This window comes from Antechinus flavipes, chromosome 1 (genome assembly GCF_016432865.1).
Source record: "Antechinus flavipes isolate AdamAnt ecotype Samford, QLD, Australia chromosome 1, AdamAnt_v2, whole genome shotgun sequence".
Taxonomy (NCBI): Eukaryota; Metazoa; Chordata; class Mammalia; order Dasyuromorphia; family Dasyuridae; genus Antechinus; species Antechinus flavipes.
The window spans coordinates 348,302,947-348,329,683 of NC_067398.1; the positions used below are offsets into that span (position 1 = coordinate 348,302,947).

A 26,737-nucleotide genomic window follows, 5' to 3' on the forward strand; every position below is an offset into this window, starting at 1 on the left:
AATTTTTTTAAATTTTTTTTTTAAATTTTCAAAACATATGCATAAATAGTTTTCAACTTTCATCCTGGAAAACCTTGTGTTCCAATTTTTTTTCTCCCTCTCTTACCCTGATGCAAGCAATCCAATATATGTTAAACACATGCAATTCTTCTATACATGTTTCTACAGTTATCATGCTGCACAAGAAAAATCAGATCAAAAGGGGGGAAAATGAGAAAGAAAACAAAATGCAAGCAAACAACCACAAAAAGTGAACATACTATATTGTGATCCACACTTCCTCCCTGAAGTCCTCAATCTGAGTGCAGATGACTCTCTCCATCATAAAACCATTGAAACTGGCCTGAATCACCTCACTGTTGAAAACAGCTATGTCCATCAGAATTGATCATTCTATAATCTTGTTGTTGTACAATGTTGTGTACAATGTTCTCTTGAATCTATTCACTTCACTCAGCATCAGTTCATGTAAGTCTCTCCAGGCTTCTCTGAAATCATCCTGATGGTCATTTCTTACAGAACAATAATATTCCATAACATTCATATACCACAATTTATTCAGCCATTCTCCAACCTCTGGGTATCCACTCAGTTTCTAGTTCCTTGACAATAAAAAGGGCTGCCACAAACATTTTTGCACATGGGAGTCTTGGATGCAGGCTCAGTAGAGACACTACAGGATCAAAGGGTATGCACAGTTTGCTAGCCCTTTGGGCATAGTGAAAAGGAAAAATTCTACAGGATAGTGGAAAATCTACCCAGGAGTGAACATGTAAAAAACAAAAGATGTGAGCAATTTTTTGTTTTTTTAATGAACGAACTCAAAACAGATACACAGAGAATGAGGAAGCAGAAACAGGCAAAAAAAAGGAGCGAGGTGGCGAACTGGGGATAATGAGCATAATGAAAGGGAGGGGGAAAGAGGAAAAAGGAGAAGTGCCAAACAAAGAAGGAGACAGGAAATATTAAAGTCATGGCAGGACAAAGGAGAGTGCAGGGTGACACATTATTGTCCGGTACTACAGTATACCGAAAACTCAAGAAGCCTAAAGCAAGGGGTTTGCCTGGTGCTATAATATACGCTATGCTATACATAGTACAGTAATGACCTACACTACATGACTTCAGCCTGCCAAGCTTTTCAAGTTCTTTTTCTGTCTTTTTATTCTCTCTCTATCCATCCCTTCCGCTTTAGGCAGTCAACTGTCATCATCAATCTGAGCTGTTGGCAATGCACAGCACTTCCTTGTATTATATCAATCCAAACACAAGTTCTTACTGTTATAGATACAGCTGAAGCCTCCACCAGCAGCAAAAGTGGTAGCAATTGCTTCTCCATGGACCACATGCACCAAAGCTGGAACATGGACATGCTCAGAATTCTATGTGAGCTCTGCCCACAGGGCATCAAAATTAGGAGGACATTGGCAAATAGGAGAAAAAGAAAGCCATGACGTTTGATTTTTGCTATTGTTCAGTTATTTCAGTCACATGACTGCATCTGGAGTTTTCTTAGCAAAAATGCTAGAGTGGTTTTGCCATTTCCTACTCCAACTCATGTTACAGATAAGGAAACTGAGGCAAAGAACGTTAACTGACTTATCCAGAGCTAGGAAGTATCTGAGACGGGGAACTAGTCCAGGTCCAGCACTCATACATTACACCACTTCTGTCCTGTAGTTAAATTATAAATCTTTCTTAAGATTATGAATCTTAATGTAGTTAAATTACGAATCTTTCTAGATGGGCATGCTCCTCTCCTCCCTCCCACTCCATTGGCCTCCCAAACAATTGCATCCAGTGTCCCTGATAGAGTTTCTCCACCCTCAAAACTTTGTATCTCACTACCCCCATCAATTTCCAAATGAATTTGTCTTATTTCTTGTCCTAGTCGAGGAATTTCTAGTTCCAGATCTGTCCATGATAAAAATCTCTACTGATGGTGACGGCATAAAGGTAAAGTAATACTTGCTTTCCTTGCTTCCATTGACTCCTAGCATCATCAGCTGCTCTTTGTCTTTTAGAGATATCAACCTCATTGCTAAACTTTCACTACCTCTCCTTTACATTCCAAAAGTATGGAAAGAACTATTCATGATGAGTAATAGGAAAGTATCTTTTGGAGTTTCCCCTCACCAACAGGTTTAATGGTTCATAGATTTTGTGTCACAAAGAAGAAAATTTGGTGGTACAGGGTAGCAGAGATAGAAGATCTCCTATGATGGTGATGTCTCTGAGCCTTGTGCCTCATTAAATAGAATAATGAGGAGGGAAGAAGCAAGTAAAAACAATATTTTTCTTTTAGTTTCCTCATCTATTCTAAAAAGCCAATTCCCCCCTCTCCATTTGTCAACATAACTATTTTCTCTTGAAGGGATGGGAGAGCATTTTCTATAATTTCTACTTTTCAAGGACCAAGTATTCTTAAAATTTGTCTCTATCTCCACTAAGAACATTTTAACTAGTTAATCCAACAAAATAAACTTCCACATTGGTCACATCTGAAAATGTCTGTCTCAATGCAGGGATTCATCATTTCTCATTCTTAGCCAGGAGGTGAATGGGAGGCTTTACCTTTACCTTTACCTGAGAAAAGTTAACATTAGCATCCAATTTGGGCCTACCAAGAAATAAAATAATAGGATTTCTGGAGAGCTTTAAGATTTGTAAAGCGGGCTACATAACTTTATTTCATGTGATCATCACAACAATTCCTTGACATATTCCCATTTTACAGATGATAAAAATTGGGATTGAGAAAAGTTAAGTAACTTGCTCAAACAGCTAATAAGTATTTACACAATTGTCTGAACACAGGTCTTCCTGACTCAGCTAATAAGTATTTACACAATTGTCTGAACACAGGTCTTCCTGACTCCAAATCTAGTGCTTTATGTGTTACACTATTAGATACATGCCTCAATAAAAGGAGCTGCTATAAATATTTTTGTACATATAGAAACTTTTCCTTTTTTTTTTGATTTCTTTGGGCTATAGACTTAGTAGCTATATGATTGAATCAAACCTTTTTTTTGTAAGCTTGATAATTTGCTGGTCATAGTTTTAAACTATTTTCCTCTGTAACTTATGGTTATATGTTCTATGGATTAATTGTGTTATTTACTTATTTTTAGAAAAAAAGGGGTTTATTTTAAATAGATTAGTGTCTTTGATGTAATTTTGCATAACGATTTTTCCATGGGAACAATAGTTTCTACTCTACTATGGACTGTGATATCATGTTTATTATAATCATATCTAAAATCACAGTGAATGGGCTCTGAGTATTTCTCTTGTCAGTTAAAGACATGGGTTTTTAATATCACAAAAATGAGGTACTATTTTTGCTTGCTCAGAGGTACTTCTCAGGTCTGACAGCTTGAAGGAGCTGAGAAATTATATAGGGTTATCCTCTCATGTCACAAACGAGGAGATGATGCAGTTGTGATTTCACCAAAGCAACTCATCTATTTGCTTACTCTCATATAGGTAAGGTTAATGAAAGACTTTCAAAACAGTGAGTGTTAAGTACATTATACTATATTCTTGGAATAAGAATAGAAGGGGCAGTGGTGAGAGAAAAATTCAAAAAACTATAGAAGACACATACATTCTTTATACACAGAAACTACTTAGGGTTTTAGTTGAGTAAAATGTACAATGAATCAAGAGAGAAAGAATTGAACTCTATTCCTAAGAGGCTTCTTTAACTTAAATATGCCAATATCTTAAGTTCTAGCTCTCAGCTGTATATATAAATGGGTATTTAGGGTCAAATAATCTTCATGGTCTCTTCTAGCTCTAAATCTTCTGAAGAAAATCATGGCAAATAATCTAAGTGCCTTGGGAAAAATGTAATACCATTCAAGATATTTTTAAAGGAAATGTGTTGGTTTTTTAGAACATAATAGGATTATAGACAGCTCCAAACTGTGCAGACCCTTTGATCTAGCAGTTGCCACTACTGGGTCTATATTCCAAAGAAATCATAAAAGAGGGAAAAGCATCCACATATGCAAAAATATTTGTGAATTTTATGGCGAATAAGCAGCTCTTTTTATGGCGATAAGAAACTGGAAACTGAATGGATGCCCATCAGATGGGGAATGGCTGAATAAATTATAGTATATGAATATAATGGAATATTATCAATATATCATATATAATCAATCAGTATCAATATAAAAATGATAAGTTGATTTTAGAAAGATCTAGAAAGATTTGCATTAACTGATCCTTAGCGGAACAAGCAGAACCAAAACTACATTGTATACAGTAACAGCAAAATCACAGGATGATCAACTATGAAAGACTTGGTTCTTCTCAGTAGATCAATGATTCAAAGCAATGCCAAGAGATTTTAGATGGAAAATGTCATCTGCATCTAGAAAGAGAACTATAAACACTGAATGTGAGTCAACATATACTATGTTCACTTTTTTCCTTTAGTGGTTTTTCCCTTTTGTTCTGATTTGTTCTTTCTCAACATGATTCATAAGTGAGTCTTTTTTTTTAAATAAATATACATGTATAACCAGAAAAATAAATTTAAAATAAAATGATTGGGGAAAAAAAAGGTTTGATACCATGAGCCTATGTCTTTAAAAATTTTTTTTGAAAAGGTATCTACAACTATTTCATTCTTTTATTTCATTCTTTTCTATCCTTCCTCTTTCCCCCAATTTTGATAATAAAATAAAAGGTAAAAATCTTCAGATCTACACACAAGTAGAGGATATGAAAATTATTTGAATGGGGAAGGATTTTTTATCACAATCTGTTAGAATCCTTACAAAGTGCTAATTCAATGGAAAAATCCAACTTTATTAATTATACAAAATGAGATACAGAGAACTTTGTCCTGGTTCAAACACCTAAAGGCAGAGAGAGGGCCAGAATGCAAGTCTCCTAATCTTATTCCTTTATTTGTTCTGGTCCCACAAAACTACACTATCACCACACCAAGATTTGCCTAAAGATCCTTGGCAAGCCACACCCTTCTACTATAAGAAGTATCTTGTCTAAGGGAGAAGCTGGCTTAGTTTCATGGTTTCTTTTGTTAGTAATGCCATATTGTTTTAATTGCTCACATGGTTTCTGATGGGCAAGTCAAAAGCATTAACTTTATCTCCCTAAGCACTATAAATACTTTGTCAGCCTACCTGCCTGGTTTATGACACCATTTCACAACACATCCTAGGTTCTGTCCCTCCCATGTCTATAGAGTGTTTTTCTGTCCTAGTCCCAGCTTCCCATCCCTCTTCCTGGGATCCCTGGGCCAATGCCCAGACTTAACACTTTAAGACCAACTGTACACATATAAAATAGCAACTTGGTATCAAATTATCTATAACAGGATTATTATCAAAATGCTGAGGCTTTCTCCACTTAGCATATAGCCAAGTCCCAAAGATAACTTCCAAGAGACACCATGTTCCTGATCTTGAATTCTAATATACTCATCCTACCTGTCTTATAGTACATTAAGTATTCCATTATATTCATATACCAAAACTAATGAACATCCCCCAAATTTCCAATTCTTTAGACCACAAAAAAGCTGCTATAAATATTTTTGTACAAGTAAGTCCCTTTCCCTTTTTTATGATTTCTCTGGAATACAGACCTAGTAGTAGTATTGTTGGATCAAAAGTTATGCATAATTTGACTGCCTTTAGAAATACTTCCAAATTGTTCTCCAGTATTGTTGGATGAGTTCATAACACCACCAAATGCTTTTGTGTGCCAATTTCTACTTACTTGCCCTGTTCCCAAACCTCCACCAAAGGTTCTAGTGACTCTTGATATAGGTCAAACCAAGAGAAGATGAGACTAGGCATGAGGAAGGGCAAGTGAATTTTTTCTGAATGAATTTGTACAAGTTACTGTATGTAGTGTACATAGAAAAACATTTTACAGCTATAATGGGTAATTTGTTTATTTCTCTATAGTCAAGATATCCTTCATTTTATGGCTCAGATATATTCCACAGGACATAATATAATTGATAGATAAAACTGTTCTTGTAGTCAAAAAGATCTGGATTCAAATCCTGCCTCTTCAACAAGTCAACTTTGTGATCACGAAGGAATCACTGAATCTCACTCAGTATGCAGGACTGCCAATCATCATTAATGGAGGGAGATTCTAAATAGGAAATTCTCGTACTTAATGGAATCACAATGTGAATCCTTACCAAAAAAAAGTTGCATTAAAGTTAACCACACAACATACTTGTGCCAAAAGAATGCAATTTACTTTGGGTTTCCATTACAAAATTACAGATGTATATTTACAGGGAAGGGGAAAATGTCATCCACTTTTTCCTCGCAGTGAAACAAGGTATAATCTTTTAATGAGAAAGGGAGTAAGTGGGTGGTTCTTGCAGATGCTTCATAAATAATGAATACATTCCTTCCATGATGTACAGAAAACAATAACAGTTTATCTTTGCCAGGAGCATGAGATCTTTCTTTTGCTTAACTTTGAAACCTTAGAATAAAAAATCAAATTAAATCTGTATTATTCATGCCTACTTTATTTAAATGTATTATGATGTTTTAGTCATTATAATCAGCATCAGTATGAGAAAAAAATGGACCCACTGGATCCAACAGAGAAGGAAATTGCCAACCACTTCAGTACCTTTACCAAGAAAACCTCCATCTAGCTCATGAAGGGTGGAATATGACTTAAACGACTGAAAAAAAAAAAATGAAAGCCATAGAAGAGGACTCCCTGAGATCCCTTTCCCAATCCCTATACTTGGTGTAGCTGCCAACAGTTAAAGAATGATGCATAATAGAAAAGCATCAGGGGGTTAGGCTTAATCAAACAAGAATATATAGAGTAGGATAGAAATCAGATACAGTTTAGTCATTAGGTTTTCTTCACAAACATATTCTTCTTTACTAACATTAAGTGACAGAAAGTTCTGTTTGAAATATACTCATCCTAATGTTTTCTTTTTAGAAAATAGGAATCATATAGTCATATTAGGTTAAGCATGCAAAGGGGCTTTAGAGAATATCTGGTCTAATTTCATTTTGTAAATGAGGAAATTAAAGCTTATATATTTTAAATAAATTGTCCAATATTACAAAGTTTGTTAGCAAATCAAAGACATTCTCACTCAGGCAAGTCTTCATATTCCAAATTCAACATATTTTCCCCTCTATATCATGATACCTCCTAAAAGCTGGTGGTCCATTCAGGGCAGGATTGAGCCTACTACTAAGACATTAATAGAACCATATGATAACTAAATAGTTTGACCAAGGAAAAGGCCAAATATATGTTTTTATATCATACTTTCGATTTGTAAATAATTTATTATCCCAGTTACAGATAGATTTCAAAGGTGAAAAAAACATCAATCTTCTAATTAGATCAAATGCACCCTTCAATTTAGTTATTTATTATAAGTTTTTATAACCCATACTTGTGCTTCTAGAGAGATGAGCTTTTATATCTCACACAAATGCAAACTACACTAGATTATTCTGGCATTCAGTTCTTGTATGATGCTTTGTCTTTACAAGTCTCAGTATTCTCTTCTGCAAAATATGGAAACAACAGATCCAGAACCTTCTGAAAATATTAAACATTAAATATTTTCACCTATGAATTGGACAATAGTGTACTATTAAAATTGTATTATTTCTTCTTTCTTCTCCCTCTTTACTATATCACTTCATAAATTTATCAACTCCCAAAGTTTCAATTATTATAATTATAAGAATGATTCTCAGATTTTGTCTAGTTTTAGCCTCTCTCCAGTCCTCCATTCCCCCATCTCCAACTATTTCTTGGGCATTTTATGTTGCAGGAAGCTCTTCACCACACTAAAAATTGGAGGACTCTTCAGGACTGCTTTGGTTGGTTGTTGTCCCTCTTACTCAAAGAAGACCAAAATGGCATTACTATGTTGGAGTCAAGTTATAATATGTCTATCTGTGGCTGATCAGGTCAATATGAGCTCAAAATATTCTTCTACAGGTTGGACAAAAATATTCCATAGGAACATCTGGGGTAGCTTCTCTGATTTTGCACATCTTTTGGACTAACTCAATTCTGCTTTGCTCATAGAGCACAGGAAAAATATACCTTCCCTTATCTCCATCACCTTATCACTTCTCTTGACTTTGTTTTTCCTTGCTTTTTGAACTATTTAAAATGGCACATACCTTGCTCCAAAGATGTCTTTCTTTGCAAGATCAATTCCAGAAACAACTTTCACTCTGAGGATGCGTGATTCTCCCTGTTTAAAAGAGGAAACACAAGAGAAACAATGTCAACTTTAGAAGCCAATGCAGACAAAATGATCTTCAATGACACAATAACCCAGCCCATTACACCATCATACATACATGCAATCATTGACTCAAGAGTGGCTGCTGTGAAAAAATGACAACTGAGGCTTCTTTCTCCTGAAACTACAGGCAGAAAGTCTATGATTCTAAAAGCATAAATTTAGCTTTAGCTGTCTCATTAATAGCAGGGAAAGAAAGCTGTTATATTATAGATATGCTCTTAATTTAAGTTCTAATTTTTAAATCAAAACAATTTTATTTTGGATCTCACTTCAATTCTTCAGTGATCAAAGCCCCACTTATTTTTTTAATCTAATATATTTTATTTTATAAAGATATTTTAATTTTATTTTTTTATTCTTCCCAGTTACATGTTTAAACAATTTTAATTTTTTTTAACAGTTTTGAGTTCCAAAATTCCTCCTCCTTCCTGCTACCCTTCAGTCCTCCATAAAACAAGCAAGCAAATATAAGTTAAACATGTACAATCACATAAAACATTTCCATAACAGTAATTTTCTACTTGAATTAAAGAGAATGAAAAAATGAAAAAATAGCATAAAGTGCCACCTATTTAACAAATCCCTCCCTTACAAAGGTGCCATTCTCATGTGTGAATACCCCATATTAAAGAGGAGTCTGATCAAGGCTACTATCTCCTTGAAAACTTTCTCAACAATGGATCTACTTTTCCAGAAAAACTGAAAAAGTCATAAGATGGCCTATTTTCAAGCTCATTATGCATCCAGGAATTATCAATTAATCTAGCCCACATAAGCTCTCTACATTTAGTCAGAACACTAGCTGAATGAGAATGACATCATGTCAACCAAAGGCAAAAGGATAGGGAAGGAAAAGAGAAAGGAAAGGGATGGGAAGACTTTAAATTCTTTCTTAAAAGTATTGCTTCTATTATCCTTTTTATAGAGTGCAAAATGACTTCAGGATATTATAATGAACGAATCCAAGAAACATCAATTAATCATAATTGATGATGAAATTGATGGCTAGTTAAGTGACTTGCAAAAGGTTGTAACAAAGTGAGAGTCAGAGACAAGATCTTAACTCAGATACATATTTTATATGAACTCTTTGCTTCCTCTATCAAAATGCAATAGTAGGAATTGCTTCATTCTTTATACTTGGATACCTATCATTTAGCATAGTACCTAGTACATAGTAGATGCTTAATCAATATTCATTGATTGCCTGATTCTTTGACTCCCTGCTCTTTCCAATGTATAACAATCAAAGGGGTGAATGACCACTAAAGGACGTGGGTTGGTCATGTAGTTTAAAAGACAAGGAAAATTAAAGAAATCCCAAATGTTATACTAGTACTTGTATGGCATACAATGGAAGAACTTCTCCAGCATATCAGTTGGATCTCTTGTGAAGGAATTACAGACAAGAGTCAATAAAATAAGGGATATATGGGTCCCCCACCAATTTTTAACATATTAAATTACTTTGTAGTGTGTGTGTGTGTGTGTGTGTGTAAGGAGAGATATTTTGTATTTATTGTCGGATTAAATAATTCCTTAGAAAATAAGATTTCTCTTAAAAATAAAATTATTATTTATTTTCAGCAATCATGCTTTTTCTTTCTCCAAATCTCTTTCTCCCTTTAGTCCTTCCCCTAACCATTGAAAAGGCAAACAATATGATATAAATTATATGTTTTTTATTATATGTAAGCATTTTCTGATACAGTATTTTGGGTTGTAGAGAATTATTCTGTAGAGAATTGAAAGGAAAGAGGAGAGGGTTAGATATCTCTCCATGAATAAAATACTAAATATTATTTGTACACACACTGTAGAATTGGAGTGTACACAAAAGCATATTGGCCTTATCTTGGTTTCCTGAAAGTAAAAATTCTAAAGAAAGATAAGGAATGTCCGTCATACTGTAAGGAAACACATGACAAGATGTGTGACTATCATAACAATTTATCAGAGAAAAAAAAAAAACAAGCTGAATATCTGTACTTTCTGAAGCATTTTATTACTTACATAAAATCATTGCATGACATTTTGGTCCCTGGTTGTGACTTCAGAACTAAATATTTAACTAAGGTAGTTCAGGTAATTAAAACATTTCTCACTCAAGGGTCGCATTTACATGTTGACTTGTTTAATAGTAGAAAATACTGACTTTATTTATGTTTTCATGCTTCTCACTTTACTTTGTTTTATTCTTTAATTGTTCTCAAAAGACTTAAGTACAATTGACCCTAAAGTACAGGAAGTCTCCTACTTACTTGTAGATTATTATATTCAAAATTTTCTTTTTTATTGGTTATTTGAACCCCAGAACATTTTCCTCTATAAATGTAATTATTAAACTTTCATAAGATTATTGAATAATTAAATATAATTATTGATTCTGCTCCCAAAATAATTAAATTATTAGTTCCAGTCCAGACCCTAAAATCAACTTAATCCACACTATAGCTGAAATAACATCTCTATTGAAAAATACATTCCATCTTTTACTTCTCTGGGCCCAAGTTTTCTCATCTGTAAATTAGGGATTTGAAGTAGATGACTGAGAAAATTTCTCACAACTCTCGAATATAGTTCCTAATTCAGAACTCTGGATAGCAAGAAATGTGGTTTCTATCATTTTTTTTACTCTTTCCCCATCCTTATGATTATCCTGCTGGAAAAGAATTACTATTTCTTATATCATCAATACCAGCTCCAATAACCTATCAGCAGCCAAAAACCATGGCAGACTATGTTGGCAAAAAGACCCTTTCTTACCCTCATCCTAACGTGATGTTAAGCAAATTATGCCTGTGAATGTGTTTATAAGCTAGGGAGTGTCACTATGCTATCCATTTCCAAACCTCATACACATATTTTATTCTTTATACTCTAAAGTCTATATTTATATTACTAGTTATAACCTATAAAATATTTGCATAGTGCCAAGTACACAGTAAATTTTCAATAAATACTTCCTGAATTTAACTGGAGAGACAATATTGTAGAGGCCACTCAATCACTTATGTTGCATATGCCTTCCTTCTGCTTACCCTAAATACCTTTGAATTTTCAAGTTCTTTCTGGCCACTGTTTACTAGTCCCTATATTTCATTGCCTCCTTCCTTTATCATTCACACTGATATTGTGTTGGTCCCTGATATTTATATTCCACCCCATCTAAGCCCATTTCTTTTCCCCTCTTAGTCATTGTTTCCTCTGTCTTTCACCTCGTTCCTTTCCTTGATTGACCCTTTAAATTGTCTGTTGTCCTATTCTATTTCTAATACATCTAATTCTTATTTCCCTCTCCCTTCTCCCTTCTCCCTTCTCCTTCCCTCCCCCCACCCCATCATTATACCCATTTAATGTACTATACACCTAGATTTCCAATTAGACTACTAATCTTCTTTCTCTCAAATTTCTTTGGTTCTGCCCTCAATCCAATGGCTACTAATGCTTTTGCTTTCTACCTCTCTCCCTATTTCTCTTTCCTACCCCCCCTCTCTGTAACACTTTCTCTTCTCTTTTTCCCCTGTCCCCACTTTTGCCCCATTATCTACCTCAGCTCAACTTTAAACTCCACTGCACCCCATTAATTCTGAGTTCAGTCACAGAAAATCACAAGTTCCTACTGTACATTTCACAGAATTACAGAATCAAGAACCATATGTTGATTTTAATAACAACAACAACAAATGATCCATTACTGCATCTAATTTTCCGCCTTATGAGTCAACCAGATCACCCTGGAGTTCAACAATGCAATAAACATTGATTAATAAATACTTATTAAGCACAACATTGGTGACATAATGATAAATAGAACAGAGTTCCTATTTTCAAGAAGCTTATCATCTACTAGCAGGAATGAGACATACAAATAAATATAATACAAACTAATATATCATGATTAAGAGCTTAGGATAGACCAAGAAAATGGTGACTTATATTCTGGCTTTGGTGAAATAACAACACTAATAAGATCTGAGATAGCCCAGAGTAGTGGACGTGGAGTCAAAAAGGTTGGATTCAAATTCTACTTTTGACCCTTTTATAGGTATGTGACCATAACTAAATTTCTTAAACTCAATGTGTTTCCTGAAACTCCTTAAGAATCATTTATTTGTCATAGACTTGTTCCAAAGTCCATTGGTAGAAGAAATTTTTTTACAAACCACCCTAGCTGGAGGAGGCAGAGGGAGGAAATCACAAATACTTCTAATATTAGCACCTTTCTCAAAGGCATGAAAAAGAATTAAGATGAAAATTAAGTAATTTTATTTGTTTTTTTTTTTTCTTTCCAAAGGATTAAGCTTTAGGAGCATGGCTTATGCTTGCCCCAAGAAGGGGTAAAACGCTAAGTATAAAGGAAATGATGCTGGATTTTAAGTCAGAAATCATGCCTTCTAAACTATCTACTCTTTCTCCAATAAAAGGAAGGCTGTATAAAAGACTTTGTGCACTTAGAAGCATTTGTTTTATAACTTCTTGTCTGTACCACATATCCTGAATTTAAGAACTCATTAAAATTCATTCAGACATTGATTCTAAGGTATAGAATACACAGTATTTAGCATTGGGTGAGAAAGTAAATTCAAAAATCTTCATAAACTGGCTCCTTCCTATTTTTAAGACTTCCTATAATTTACTCTCTCTTTCAAGTACTCTGTGCTAGCTTTATTATGCCTTTTCCTCAGTAAAATGATGCCCACATTACTCTCTCGTCCTCCTTATCTTCACTTCCTGGCTTCCCTCAAGGTTTAGTTCACTTCTCCTCCATGTATAAGATAGCATTATATACAATGCAAATAACTTTGTGAGTGGCTTTTTCCACTTCTAAATTAAAATCTAACATTTCATTTGTTTTTTTAAAAAATAAAACGATAATAAATACAGATTCTACTATGCTTCTCTTATAATTAAAATTTTGTTACTTAGAGCAGCCTTCACACTTCACTAAAAGAGTATAGTAACCACACCAAGGGCAAGTTGCATTGTTCGTACTATATCTGGAACAATGCATTGTGTTAAGTGATAAACTCTATTATGCTCAGTAGAGGGTCTGTGTGGAAGATATATATCCTGATAAAAGTTTATGGTGTTCTGGGGGTTTGGAGCCTGGGAAGCAAGATAATGGTGGTAGTTTAAGGAACGTCATAGTTTTCAACTATATAGGGGTCTATCATAGGGAAGAAGTGATTGTGTTGCTCAATGTGGCTGCATAAGGAGGTTCTATTCATATGGAAAACTTTCTGCCAATTATAATTGTGGAAAGACAGAAGAGGTTGCCTTATTAAGTAGTAACCTTCCCATTGTTACTAAGTACTAAAGCAAAAGATAAATAGCAACCTATGAGAAATATTAAATTCTTACATAAATGAGAACTTAGATTAGACACACCCCCAACAAAGATCCTCTCCCACAAATACCTATAAAAACAATGACACTAACAGCAATAAATCAAGGTGGTAAATAGGAAAGTTTCTGAATCACATACATCTTTAGCTTTATTTAGTAATTCAATTAACCTTTGCTGATATATGTGCTTTAAAATAATAAAGCTCTATTTAAAAAAAAATCAATAATACAAACATTTTAATAGGCCAGAAGCAATCTCACTTTTGCATTGGTATAAGAAGCATCTGGCACAGGGCCTTCCACATAGGCATTTAAAATTTTTTTTGAAAACTGTTTCATTCAGTAATTCTAACTGACCCTTCCCACAATTAGTCTGAATTAGTGAAATCAAAAGCCATTAAATAAATGAGCTGACATAAATTTTAACTCAAAGGGTAGAGTCACTCATTTCTATTCAATTAGAAGTTCCTTTTCCACCAGAATTATGGTTAAAGCTGCATGGAAAAGGTCATCAAAGAATCTTTTTATAAATGTTTCTATTGTTCTAAACCTCTAATCACAGGACAGGAAGCATTTTTAAATTCCTCTTGGACCACCAGGGCAGAATGAATTATATTCTGTTTATGCTTCTAAAAATGACCCTAGTAAACAATGACCCATGAAAACAAAGTCAAAAAGCATTGAAATATCTTTGATAATTTGAGGATGCTTAGAGACAATTACTTTAAAAACACCAATTTCTGAAGTTTAGGATGCCAGGAACAGCACAAAGACTGAAAGAAAAATTTAGGTAATGTTTGACTGATATGAATATTACATATGGTATTGTAAAGTATTCCCCCTTTCCCACATGGACAGTTTATTTACTAGAAGGGTCAGAAAAATTACATTCATATGAGAAACTGAGAAAAACAGCTTAAGGAGGGACAATTCTGCGAGAAAGTAGTATACTTCTTTGAGGCAAAAGGATTGACTGTTTTACCCATTTCATTTTAGGAAATGGAATTTTACTATTAAGAAACATTAAATCAGAGAACTGTTTCAGGATTGTGGGGGAATACTATATTAATTATTTATGTGATCAAACAAAAATATGAATTTGGGATTTTTCAAAGTAACAGAGGATTACAGAGGAGTAGGTTACTACACAGGAGTATGTTTCTATTTGAGATATGAAAAGACAGAGTAGAAGCCTAGTATGTGAAACACAGAAGTTAACAGAAGCCAAAAGAGCCTAAAAGGTGAAGTATACACAGCACATCTGAAACTACTTGACTTCAGATCGGCTTTGTAACTGATGCAAGGAGCTGATCTGATTGGAGAAAAGCTTTGATGCTAGGAACTGATTGGGAAAACAGAATCCACTGCTCTTTAAAAGCTGACTGGGGAAAGACTCTCCCCAACATACTTTTTGAAGGAGAGACAACCTCTTTCTACCCCTTGTATATTTTGTCCTTTCTTTTCCTCAATGACTAAAGAGGGAAAACCCACTCAAAGCCCAGAGATATGGGCTTAAATAGTTTTGAAGGTCCCAAAGTTAACAGAACTATTTTTCAATAAGAGAAGTCTAATTTTTCCTTGGTGCCCAACCAACGCAGTAAAACTGGGAAGCTCAATAGAGCCCATGCTTCAAGACTTAATTTGCTAAGAGAGTTTAATATCACTTGGGCAGTCCAAGAATAAGAAAGAAGTAGTTTCCCAAGACGAGAGTGGAGAGGCCCCAAAGAGAAAGAATATAAAAAGCAGATCATTCCCAGATGAGGCAGACATCAAGGCCTGCAGCAGAGAGATGGGCTTGGCCTTGGGTCCATGACTTTCCCATGATTACTATAGATTAGTAGACTATGGGGACTATACGTTATGTCTTTACCTCCTGTGATTAATGCTTCATCTTTAAAACAAATAGTTGTCTCATTTGTTTACATAGGAAGCACACAGGTGGTGGCTTTAAAGTTCCAGTGTTTACTACCCCCAGGATCTTGAGATGATTTGTAGAAGATGGCTACCTCCTTCCCACTCCTAAGCTCTACACCTAATAGTATAAATGCAGGTAAAGAAGAGAGTGAACCTGGTCCAATTTCAAGAAGGAAGATTTGGAGAGAAGCTATCTCCTACAACTGTAATTACACAGTGGTAAGATCTGATAAGATTGATACATATCCTCTGTTCTCATTCCCAAAATACTTTCTTTATTTATCCAATTATTATGAGGAATGCCTTAAGAGGTAACAAAACCTTCCTTTTTAGAATTAGAAATAAGGCTTAATTCAGATATCTATGACTTGATAAACTTAAAGTCACTCTAAATTACTAATGGTCAAAATCAGCTTCTTGATAAGACTAAATTTTAATAAGAAGGAAGCAGGCGTTGGCAGCTGGATACTTGAAAACTACTAGAAAGATGGGATTTCCTTCGAAGAATAGGAAGTAACCTGAAGAGGACCCCAGGGAATCACAAAAGAAACAAATATGAGCTACTTCACAATTTTGTCTAGTCTGCTCTAAATGCAGATGTTTTATCATGCTTGCTTAACTTAACAAAAAAATCTAATAAAAATATGCCTCTTATACTTATTTTTATCTCTCTCAAAATCTTCTTTTTAGTCAAATCTAGTAAACCAGGACAGGATCTCAAATTAAGAATCTGTTTTCCATTATTGCACTGGAAGATCAAATATAAAATCAACCAGCACTTTCTAAGAGATTTTTTTTGAGAAAAAAGGACAACTCATCATCTAGAATACCAACTTTTTTGCTGCATAAAATCAGAAGAGATTTTCTCATTCATTGAGAAAAAGAAACAAAGAATCTATTCATTTGTTAAAATGTTTCCTTATTTGTAGGGATAAAAAACCCAGCTACTTAAACAATTACTGAAAGCAAATGAATTGATAGTTAAGCCCCTGGTGTAAACATAAACTACAGAAGTAATGTTTCAAAAAGCTTCTTAAAAAAGCATAGTATCCACTCAGCTACAAGGGGCCTTATCCAATTAAAGTTACTTGATATGGGTGTCAGAAGAGCAGAGAAGCTAAGAGAAAAATTGAAGGAAGGTAATGGTGCACAGAGTTCCTGAAGAGAACTTGAAAAGCACAACTTGAAACAATGTAAAAGAACAAATCCAGCCCAGTAGGGAAAGCCCGAGGCTGGCCAAATGGGAAGGAACTGAGATAATTATCTGAAGTCATTTGAAAATAAACTGTAACATAAAGGAAAACAAAATTAAAGGACAACAGGATTCCAATTGATGTAATAATCACTCTTAATTCCTAAGGACCAATAATTAAGCATAGTTATCTCTTCTTGATAGGTGATGGATCCCCTAAAGATTCTAACACAGGGGATATGCTATTTGTTTGCCTTAACTGTTTCCCCTTTATTCCAAAGTTTTATTAGGGAGGGGATGCATGGAGAATGATGAGGATGAATTGTGTGTTTTTGAGCATCAATAGATTATTAATAAAATGGTATCCAACAAAGTTAGAGTAGCGTCAAACTCCAACCATAAAGGACAGACAAGAGTATGTTTGACAAGAGTTATATCCACTTGATAAGAAATTACAAACAAGTTTCTTAATTCTCCCTTTCTGCCATCCCCTTTATTCTTTTTTTTTCTTCCAAATCAATTATCTCTTATGACTATTTCTGAGCTAAAAAATTGGAACATATGCAATGACATGGTATAATTCTTTTATACAGTCTTTTAAAAGCAGCATATATTCTTTCTTATAATCAGGAATGTCCTGAAAAAAATCCAGGATGTTTGTTGAAACTACAGTTAGTGTTAGGTATAACTAAATATTGTTAACCAACTTAAGGCAACTTTTTTTTTCATATATTAAGAAAGCTAAATCCAAAGACTGATACAGAGGGGAAAGATTCAAACTAGGACTGAATCTATATCCCTGGGGATATAATAACATACATTATTAGTGTTAGTTATGATCCCACGGAAGACATGGTTCACTGAAGCATCACTTCCTTCAAATGTGAAAAGATACACAATTAGATTTAAAATTTTAGTCAGCCTTAATACTAAGAAATACCAACTTATCATTGTAAAGCACAGGTGATAACTATCAGAACTCATTAACAAACTAATAATGTTGAAAAACAGCATGGCTTAGTTTACCCATCTTGTAAACATTGCCTTGACTGTACTGAGTCAAAAGAAATGACCAAGATAGAAAGGATCATTTAAAAATATTTCTAATTCTAAATACATGATGCTAACAACACCACAAATGGAAACAATAACAAAATAATCAAAAATGGATGGTGCAAAATGAAAAAGAATAAGCTTGGTTGTCAGGAAGGAAAAAATACCTCCCCTTCCATTTATTTACAGAAATGCTTTCCCTTAGATCGTATATGTAGTATCGGATTTTTTTCTATGTATGTGATCAGTTTTAATGGTTTTGCTTTTCTACTTCTTGTTTTAAAAATGTCTTTGTTATGAGAGAACTCTCTGAAAAGGAGAGAGAAGAATATCTAGGTGATACAAAAATTAAATGTCAATAAAATAAATATTTTAAAATTGTGTGTGGGGCAAGAGGCGATGACTTTATTTGTGTCTCTGAATACCCAGAGCTAACCTCTGTGCCTTGTATATAGTAGGCACTCAGTATTTGTTAACTGATTTGGAAAGAGGTAGGGGAAAGAGGGGATGAATATGGCAAAATAACAAAGAACTTTTGGCCCAAAAGAAGAAATAAGAGAAGATACCCACACACATACATTCCTTTGCAAAGGTGGGTGGGAAAGTCACAGGTGTAGAACACAGTTTTTAATGGTTTTTTTTTTTTTTTGATGTATTGATTAGTTTTTCTGAACTTATCTTCTTTTTTTCTCTTATCTTTTTTTTTTTAAAAGGCTTTAAAAGGTTATGAAAGGCTTTAAAAGAAAATCTACACAATGTAAATTCAAAAGATTTCAATAAAAAAACTATTTTAAAATATTTCTTCTAATTCCACATGGAAGTACAGATGAAACTAAGGCATATTAATATTGCCCTACCTGTTAACAATCTGTTTGGTATCTTAAATTTGAAAACTCTGTGAGACCATACCTGGCTTTTACAAGCTACAAATTAATTTCATTCTAACTATGGGTGTGTCCTGCTTAAGAGAATCTCATGAAAAAAATTTCTGAATCAAATAAATCACATGTAGTTTAAAACAGAAAAGGTATGTGTTGGAGACAGGGAAGATAGAAAATAAAAAAAATTAAAATATTCTTTTTTGATGACAGCTGCAGAATGCTAAGTTATTTGATTTATTTACAGGGTTTTTGAAAATATTACCTAAAATGCATTTTAGAGTATTTATGTTTGAAATATATTCTTTCATTCTTTTAGATTCTAATATTTTGTGTTAATTTTAAATGAAGTGAACTATACAGGATATTCATATATATATATATATATATATAATTTGTTTTATTATTAAAACTTTTTATTTTCAAAACATATACAAAGATAATTTCAAATTCATCTTTCCAAAACCTTGTGTTCCAAATTTTTCCCCTCCCTTCCTCCTACTCCATCACCTAGATAGCAAATGATCCAATATATGTTGAATATGTGCAATTCATCTATACATATTTCCCCAATTATCATTCTGAATGAAAAAAAACCAAAAAGGAAAAAAATGAGAAAGAAAACAAAAAGCAAGCAAAGAACAACAAAAACAGTGAAAATACTATGTTGTGATCCATATTTAGCCCCCATAGTCCTCTCTCTGAGTGCAAAGGAGTCTCTTCATCAGAAGAACAATTGGAACTGGCCTGAATAATCTCATTATTTAAAAGAGTCATGTAGACCAGAATTGATCATCATAATTTTGTTGTTGTCATGTCTAAAGATCTGCTGGTTCTATTCACTTAACATCAGTTCATGTAAGTCTCTCCAGGTCTCTCTGAAATCATCCTGCTGACCGTTTCTTATAGAACAATAATATTCCATAACATTGGTATACCATAACTTGTTCAGACATTCTTCAACTGATACGCATCCACTCAGTTTACAATTCCTTAACACTACAAAAAGGGTTATTACAAACATTTTTGCACATAGGAGTCCTTTTCCCTTTTTTATGTTTTGGAATACAGGCTCAGTAGAGAAAACTACTGGATCAAAGGGAATGTATGGTTTGATAGCCCTTTGATCATATTTCTAAATTGTTCTCCATAATGATTCCATCAGTTAATTCCACCAACTGTGTTTTAGTGTCCCAGTTTTCCTACATCCCCTCCAAAATTCGTCATTATCTTTTCCTGTCTTCCAAGGTAATCTAAGAGATATCTCAGATTGTAGTGGTAACTCAGAGTTGTCTTAATTTGCATTTCTCTAATCAACAGTGATTTAGAGAAAATTTTCATATGACTATAAATGGTTTCAGTTTCTTCATCTGAAAATTGTCTGTCCATATCCTTTGACTATTTGTCAATTGGAGAATGGCTTGAACTCTTATAAATTTTAGTCAATTCTCTATATATTTTAGAAATGAGACCTTCATCAGAATTCTTGAATATAAACATTTTCCCTAGTTTATTGTTTCCCTTCTAATCTTGTTTACATTGGTTTTGTTTGAACAAAAAGGTTTTAATTTCATATAATCAAAATTATCCATTTTGCATTCCATAATGTACTCCAGTTCTTTTTTAGCCACAAATCAGAAAGATACTCTTTTAAAACGTCAGAAATTCCTCCAAAATGATTGATGCTTAGTGTATTTGTTTTTTTCTCATTACCCATCATGTTCATGGGAAGAGTGATTGATATAGTAAAAAGAGTGATTCTGGAATGCTCTGAGTTCATAACACACTTCTGGCATTTATTTTCAGTGTGATTTGGGATCAATCATTTTATTTCTGTTAATATCAATTTCCTCATCTGTAAAATAAATGATTGGCAATCACTAGCCTTTGCAAACCATTCTAACTCTAAAGTAAGGACTGAGTGAAATCATTTCTGCTCCTGAAGCAAGCAATCAGGTATGTTCCCAGGGGTTTGGAGACCTGGTTACATTTAAACAAAACAATGTAGATACTCTACTGCTCAGTACTATCCAGCTCTGGTATGTTATTAGTATGTTCATTATCATCATGATCACCATCATTATCAACACCCACACAAACATACACACATATACACTTCTCAATACAGGCTATTAACCCTATTGTCTGAGTTCAATATCTTAGATGAAAAGAAACATAAATGCTGTCACACTTTAAGGATTAGGAATATTATTTTTTCTTTATTATATAATATATTCCCCTCTCTACACACACACACACACACACACACACACACACACACACACACACATATACATACATATATAAAACATTTCAAATGGCTACCCTTATTAATGATTCACTTCACTTTTTCTTAAACCAAGGCTTTAGGACTGATAGGCAATGGAGCACCTTAATTCCATGCTACACTTCCCTTTGCATCTAAAACATCTCCAGTTATCTTAATCTATATCTGGTCACTGGGCCTAGAAGGCTCTGAAGGAGAAAGTGAAGCAGGTGACCTTGCACAATCCTCCCACACTTAAATCCAATTCATTTGCATGTCATGGCATCACTTCCCTGATGTCATAGTCCTCTTTAAAAATGAAGGCCAAGATGGCAGAGAAGACCCATGCATCTATCTAAGCTTTTCCTTGACCTCAGACTACTTTTTTTATGAAACGCCTTGGAATTGTGCTTGATTGTCAAAACCCATGAATATTGGGAGTGCACTCATTACCAACAGAAGACATTTTCAAAATTTGTCAGAAAAGATCTGTTTTTACTCACGAGTGGGGACAGTTAGGCCAGGCAAGAGTCAGGAAAGTTGGCCGTGAGAGCATGAAAGCAGCTCAAGCTGAGCAGGCTTGGAGGGGAGTGGGGTATGGTCTCAGCCAGTAGAAAATTTGCAGTGAGAACTTTACTGCAGTGTGAGCTACCTTATTCTGGCAGCAAACCAGTTGATCAGCAGAAAAGCTAATAATACAAAGGGTAAAGACTGTGACCCCAAAACACTAGAGTCTCTCGAGACTTGCCCAACACCCGGAGTGATTCCAGTGCAGCCATTGCTATCCCACTGCTGCTTCACTTCTAATTCCTATTGTCTGTAGAAGAAGCTTGATAACACTACAATTTCCTAAAAGCAAAATGCAGTTTGGTGGTGGTGGTGATGGTGGTTGTTGTTGTTGTTTGGTCAAAATGAGTAAAAAGGTTTTTTTTTTGTTTTTTTTTTAAGATTTCATTTTATTTTATAATAACTTTATATTGACAGAACCCATGCCAGGGTAATTTTTTAACAACATTATCCCTTGCACTCACTTCTGTTTCAATTTTTCCCCTCCCTCCTTCCACCCCCTCCGTCAGATGGCAAGCAGTCCTATATATGTTAGATATGTTGCAGTATATCCTAGATACAATATATGTTTGCAGAACCGAACAGTTCTCTTGCAAATAGTTCACATTCGTTTCCCAGTGTTCTTTCTTTGGATGTAGCTGCTTCTGTCCAAATGAGTAAAAAGTTAAAGCAGGCTCTAACTATAGATAGCTTCTATATTGATAGAGAGCAGACTTCAAACCCTGAGGAGACTAAAAACAGATTTTCTCTAGATGAAACCCCAAAGGGGGATATGATCTGGTCCCCACCACAAAAGGTTCTCATGGAAGAAATTTAAAAGGCTATTACAAGAGAGATAGAAGAAAAACGGGGAAAGGAAAGGGAAACTTGGCAAGAGGATCTGAATAAGCCATCCTACTCATTTAAAGATAGACTGGATGAAAAAATCAACACCCTGAAAAACGGAATTAGTGAATTGGAAAAAGAAATAGCTCTCTAAAAAATAAAATTGGTGAAATGGGGAAAAAATTACATAGAACAAAACAACTCATTTAAAAACTCAATTGGACAATTACAAAAAGAAATAAAAAAGTAAATGAAGAAAATAATTCATTAAAAATCATAATTGAACAAATGGAAATGAATAACTTGAAGAGACACCAAGAATCAGTCAAGCAAAACCAAAAAAATGAAAAAATAGAAAAAATATTAAATACTTATTTGGGAAACAACAGACCTGGACAATAGATCTAGGGGAAATAATCTGAGAATTATTGGACTTCCTGAAAATTATGATAAAAAAAGAGCCTAGACACTATTTTTCAGGAAATCATCAAAGAGAACTGCCCAGCTGTTTTAGAGACAGAGAAAAAAAGACATTGAAAGAATGCATCGATCACCTACTGAAAGAGCTCCCAAAATCAAAACTCCAAGAAATATTGGCTAAATTCCAGAACTATCAGAAAAAGGAAAAAAATACCACAAGCAGCTAGAAAAAAAAATTAAAATACAGAGGAGTCACAATATGGATTACTCAAGATCTAGCAGCATTCACATTAAAGGATCGAAGGGAAATGATATTCTGAAAGGCTAAAGAACTTGGTATGCAGTCAAAAATAACTTACCTAGCCAAAATGAGCATTTTTTTTCCCCAGGGCAGAAGATGGACACTCGATGAAATAGGTAAAAAAAAACAAAACAAAACAAAAACCTGCAACTAAACAAAAAGTTTGACCTCCAAACATAGGATTCAAGAAAAACATAAAAATGTAAAAAAAAATCTTTAGGAACTATATTTCTATTATGAATATACATAAAGATTACATGTAGAAGCTAGAGGTAGAAAGGAAATTGTACCAGAAAAAGGGTAAAGTGGGGGTATCATATCTCATGAAGAGGAAAAGAAAATCTATTATATCTGAGGGAAAGAAGGGAGGAGGATAAACACAGTGTGTATCTTATTCTCATCAAAATTGGCTTAAAGAGAAAAATACTAGAGATATTCCATTTACAGAGAAACTTCTCCCACCTCATTGACAAATGGAAGGGGAAAAGTGAAAAGGGAAGGGGTACACTAAACAGAAGGGAATACAGAAATTGTAAGGGAAAGGTTTAAGAAAAGGGTAGGGAATCAATCTTAGGAGGGGGAAGGGATCCTAAAGAGGGAGGGCTGTGTGAGGAAAGTGGTGCTCACAAGTTTAATACTGGGGAGGGGAGTATAGAGGAAAGAAAAGAGAAAAGCATAATTTGGGGTTAACAAGATAGCAGGAAATAGAGAATTAGTAATTTTAATCATAAACATGAATAGGGTAAACTCCCCCATAAAGAGGAAGTGGTTAGCAGACTGGATTAAAAGTCAGAATCCTACAATATGTTGTTTATAGGAAACACATTTGAAGAAGGGCGATACATATAGAGTAAAGATAAAAGGCTGGAGCAGAATCTACTATGGTTCAGGTGAAGTCAAAAAAGCAGGGATAGCCATCCTAATCTCAGATCAAGCAAAAGCAAAAATTGACCTAATTAAAAGAGATAAGGAAGGGCACTATATGTTGCTATAGGGTACCACACACAATGAAGCAATATCAATATTAAACACATATGCACCAAGTGGTGTAGCATATAAATTCTTAAACGAGAAATTAAGGGAGCTGCAAGAAGAAATAGACATAAAGTTGGGCAAAGTAACTCCTAATTAATGCTCTAATTTTCTCTTTATTAGTGGTGAGTTCTCCCTTTTCATTTTTAAGACTAACAATTTGATTTTCCTCTTTCCTTTTTTTAATCAGATTTACTAAGGGTTTGTCTATTTTGTTGGTTTTTTTCATAGAACCAACTCTTAGTTTTATTAATTAATTCAATAGCTTTTTACTTTCAATTTTATTGATCTCTCCTTTTATTTTTAGAATTTCAAGTTTAATGTTTGACTGGGGGTTTTTAATTTGTTCCTTTTCTAGCATTTTTAGTTGCAAGCCCAATTCATTGATCTTCTCTTTCTCTATTTTATACAAATAGGCCTCTAGAGATATGAAATTTCCCCTTATTACCGCTTTGGCTGCATCCCATACATTTTGGTATGATGTCTCATTATTATCGTTTTCTTGAGTGAAGTTATTAATTATGTCTATGATTTGCTGTTTCACCCAATCATTCTTTAGTATGAGATTATTTAGTTTCCAATTATTTTTTGGTCTACTTCCCCCTGGCTTTTTGTTGAATGTAATTTTCATTGCATAGTGGTCTGAAAAGGATGCATTTACTATTTCTGCCTTACTGCATTTGAGTTTGAGGTTTTTATGTCCTAATATATGGTCAATTTTTGTATAGGTTCCATGAACTGCTGAAAAGAAAGTGTATTCCTTTCTGTCTCCATTACATTTTCTCCAGAGATCTATCATATCTAACTTTTCTAGTATTCTATTTACCTCTTTGACTTCTTTCTTATTTATTTTGTGGTTTGATTTATCTAATTCTGAGAGTGCAAGGTTGAGATCTCCCACTATTATAGTTTTACTGTCTATTTCTTCTTGCAGCTCTCTTAATTTCTCTTTTGAGAATTTAGATGCTACACCACTTGGTGCATATATGCTTAATATAGATAGTGCTTCATTATTCATTCTACCCTTTAGCAAGATATAGTGCCCTTCCTTATCTCTTTTAATTAGATCAATTTTTGCTTTAGCTTGATCTGAGGTCAGGATGGCTACCCCTGCTTTTTTGACTTCACCTGAAGCATAGTAGATTTTGCTCCAACCTTTTACCTTTAACCTGCATGTATCTCCCCGCTTCAGGTGTGTTTCCTGTAAACAACATATTGTAGGATTCTGGCTTTTAATCCATTCTGCTAACCGCTTCCTCTTTATGGGGGAGTTTACCCCGTTCACATTTATGGTTAGAATGACCAATTCTGTATTACTTGTCATCTTGTTAACCCCGGTTTATGCTTTTCTCCCTTCTTTCCCCTTTCCCCCCCTTCCCAGTATTAAGCTTGTGAGAACCACTTGCTTCTCACAGCCTTCCCTTTTTAGTATCCCTCCCCCCGCCTTAGAGTTCCTCCCCCTATCTTACCCCTTTCCCTCCCAGCTGATGCTAAGTGAATTGAGCAGAACCAGATCATTATACACTTCAACAATAATACTACATAAGGATCAATTCTGATGGAATGGATATCTTCTGCAATGAGATCCAATTCAGTTTTAATTGATCGGTGATGAACAGAACCAGCTACACCCAGAGAAAGAACAATGAGAAATGAATGTGGATTGCTTATTTTTTTTTCCCCAATTTATTTTTACCTTTCTAAATCCGATTTTTCTTGTACAACAAGAGAACTGTACAAATATGTACACATATATTGTATTTAAGATATATTTAACATGTTTAACACGTATGAGACTGCCTGCCATCTAGGGAAGGGGGTGGAGGGAAGGAAGGGAAAAGTTGGAACAAAAGTGATTACAAGAGACAATGCTATAAAATTACCCATGCATATGTTCTGTAAATAAAAAGTTATAATAATAATAAAAAAAAGAATGAAGGACAAACAAAAACAATGTTTCCTAAGCCTATAATTCTATCTAAATTATCAGACCAAACAAAAATAAGTGACTTGTACAAGGTGGCATAGCAGCCTAACTAACCTGAAAAGCATGAAGCTAAATAAGTCTTTAGATTACCAAATCCCTTTACAATACACCACAATTTTACCCATGAAAACTCCCCATGCTTTGACAGCTTCCAAATATCTGTGCAACTGGAGAATCCTAGAACTAGTTAATAGTCCTACAGCATAAACAATGCATGAAATCATTCCACAACTTCCCAGATTAAAGTTTCATAAATCATCAATACCTGAAGATAGAAGACTCATTAAAGCACATCTAGTCCAACTCACTTTTATTTATAAAAAAGAAAATTAATGCCCTGAGGCAATAAGTAATTCAATCAAGATCACAATTGGTGATTATCTGCAAAGTGTTGTAGGACACAAACTGAAGTCTTTTATTCCCTTATTCTTTCTATTATACATCAATGTTTTCCTGAAAGTACCATATGTTAAAACAGTGTTTCTCAAACTTTTGTTTTCAGTATCTTTATCCTATTAAAAATTATTGAGGATCTCTCCAAAGCATTTTTGTTTATCTGTGTTATATTTATAAACATTTATCATATTGGAAATAAAAACTATTTTTGAATTTTTAGACCCTCTAAAAGGGTTTCAGAAA

General features: G+C 34.1%; 1 protein-coding gene across 2 annotated transcripts in view; it reads right to left on the reverse strand.

Annotated features, from left to right (window-relative positions):
- The window catches only part of NEDD4L (NEDD4 like E3 ubiquitin protein ligase), a 465,473-nt gene that overhangs the window by 304,883 nt on the left and 133,853 nt on the right, over positions 1–26,737 (reverse strand). For both annotated transcript variants that reach the window (XM_051969577.1, XM_051969576.1), the window contains exon 2: positions 8,187–8,260. In XM_051969577.1, coding sequence (XP_051825537.1) covers positions 8,187–8,260 — 74 coding nt within the window. The remainder of the gene's footprint in view (positions 1–8,186; positions 8,261–26,737) is intronic.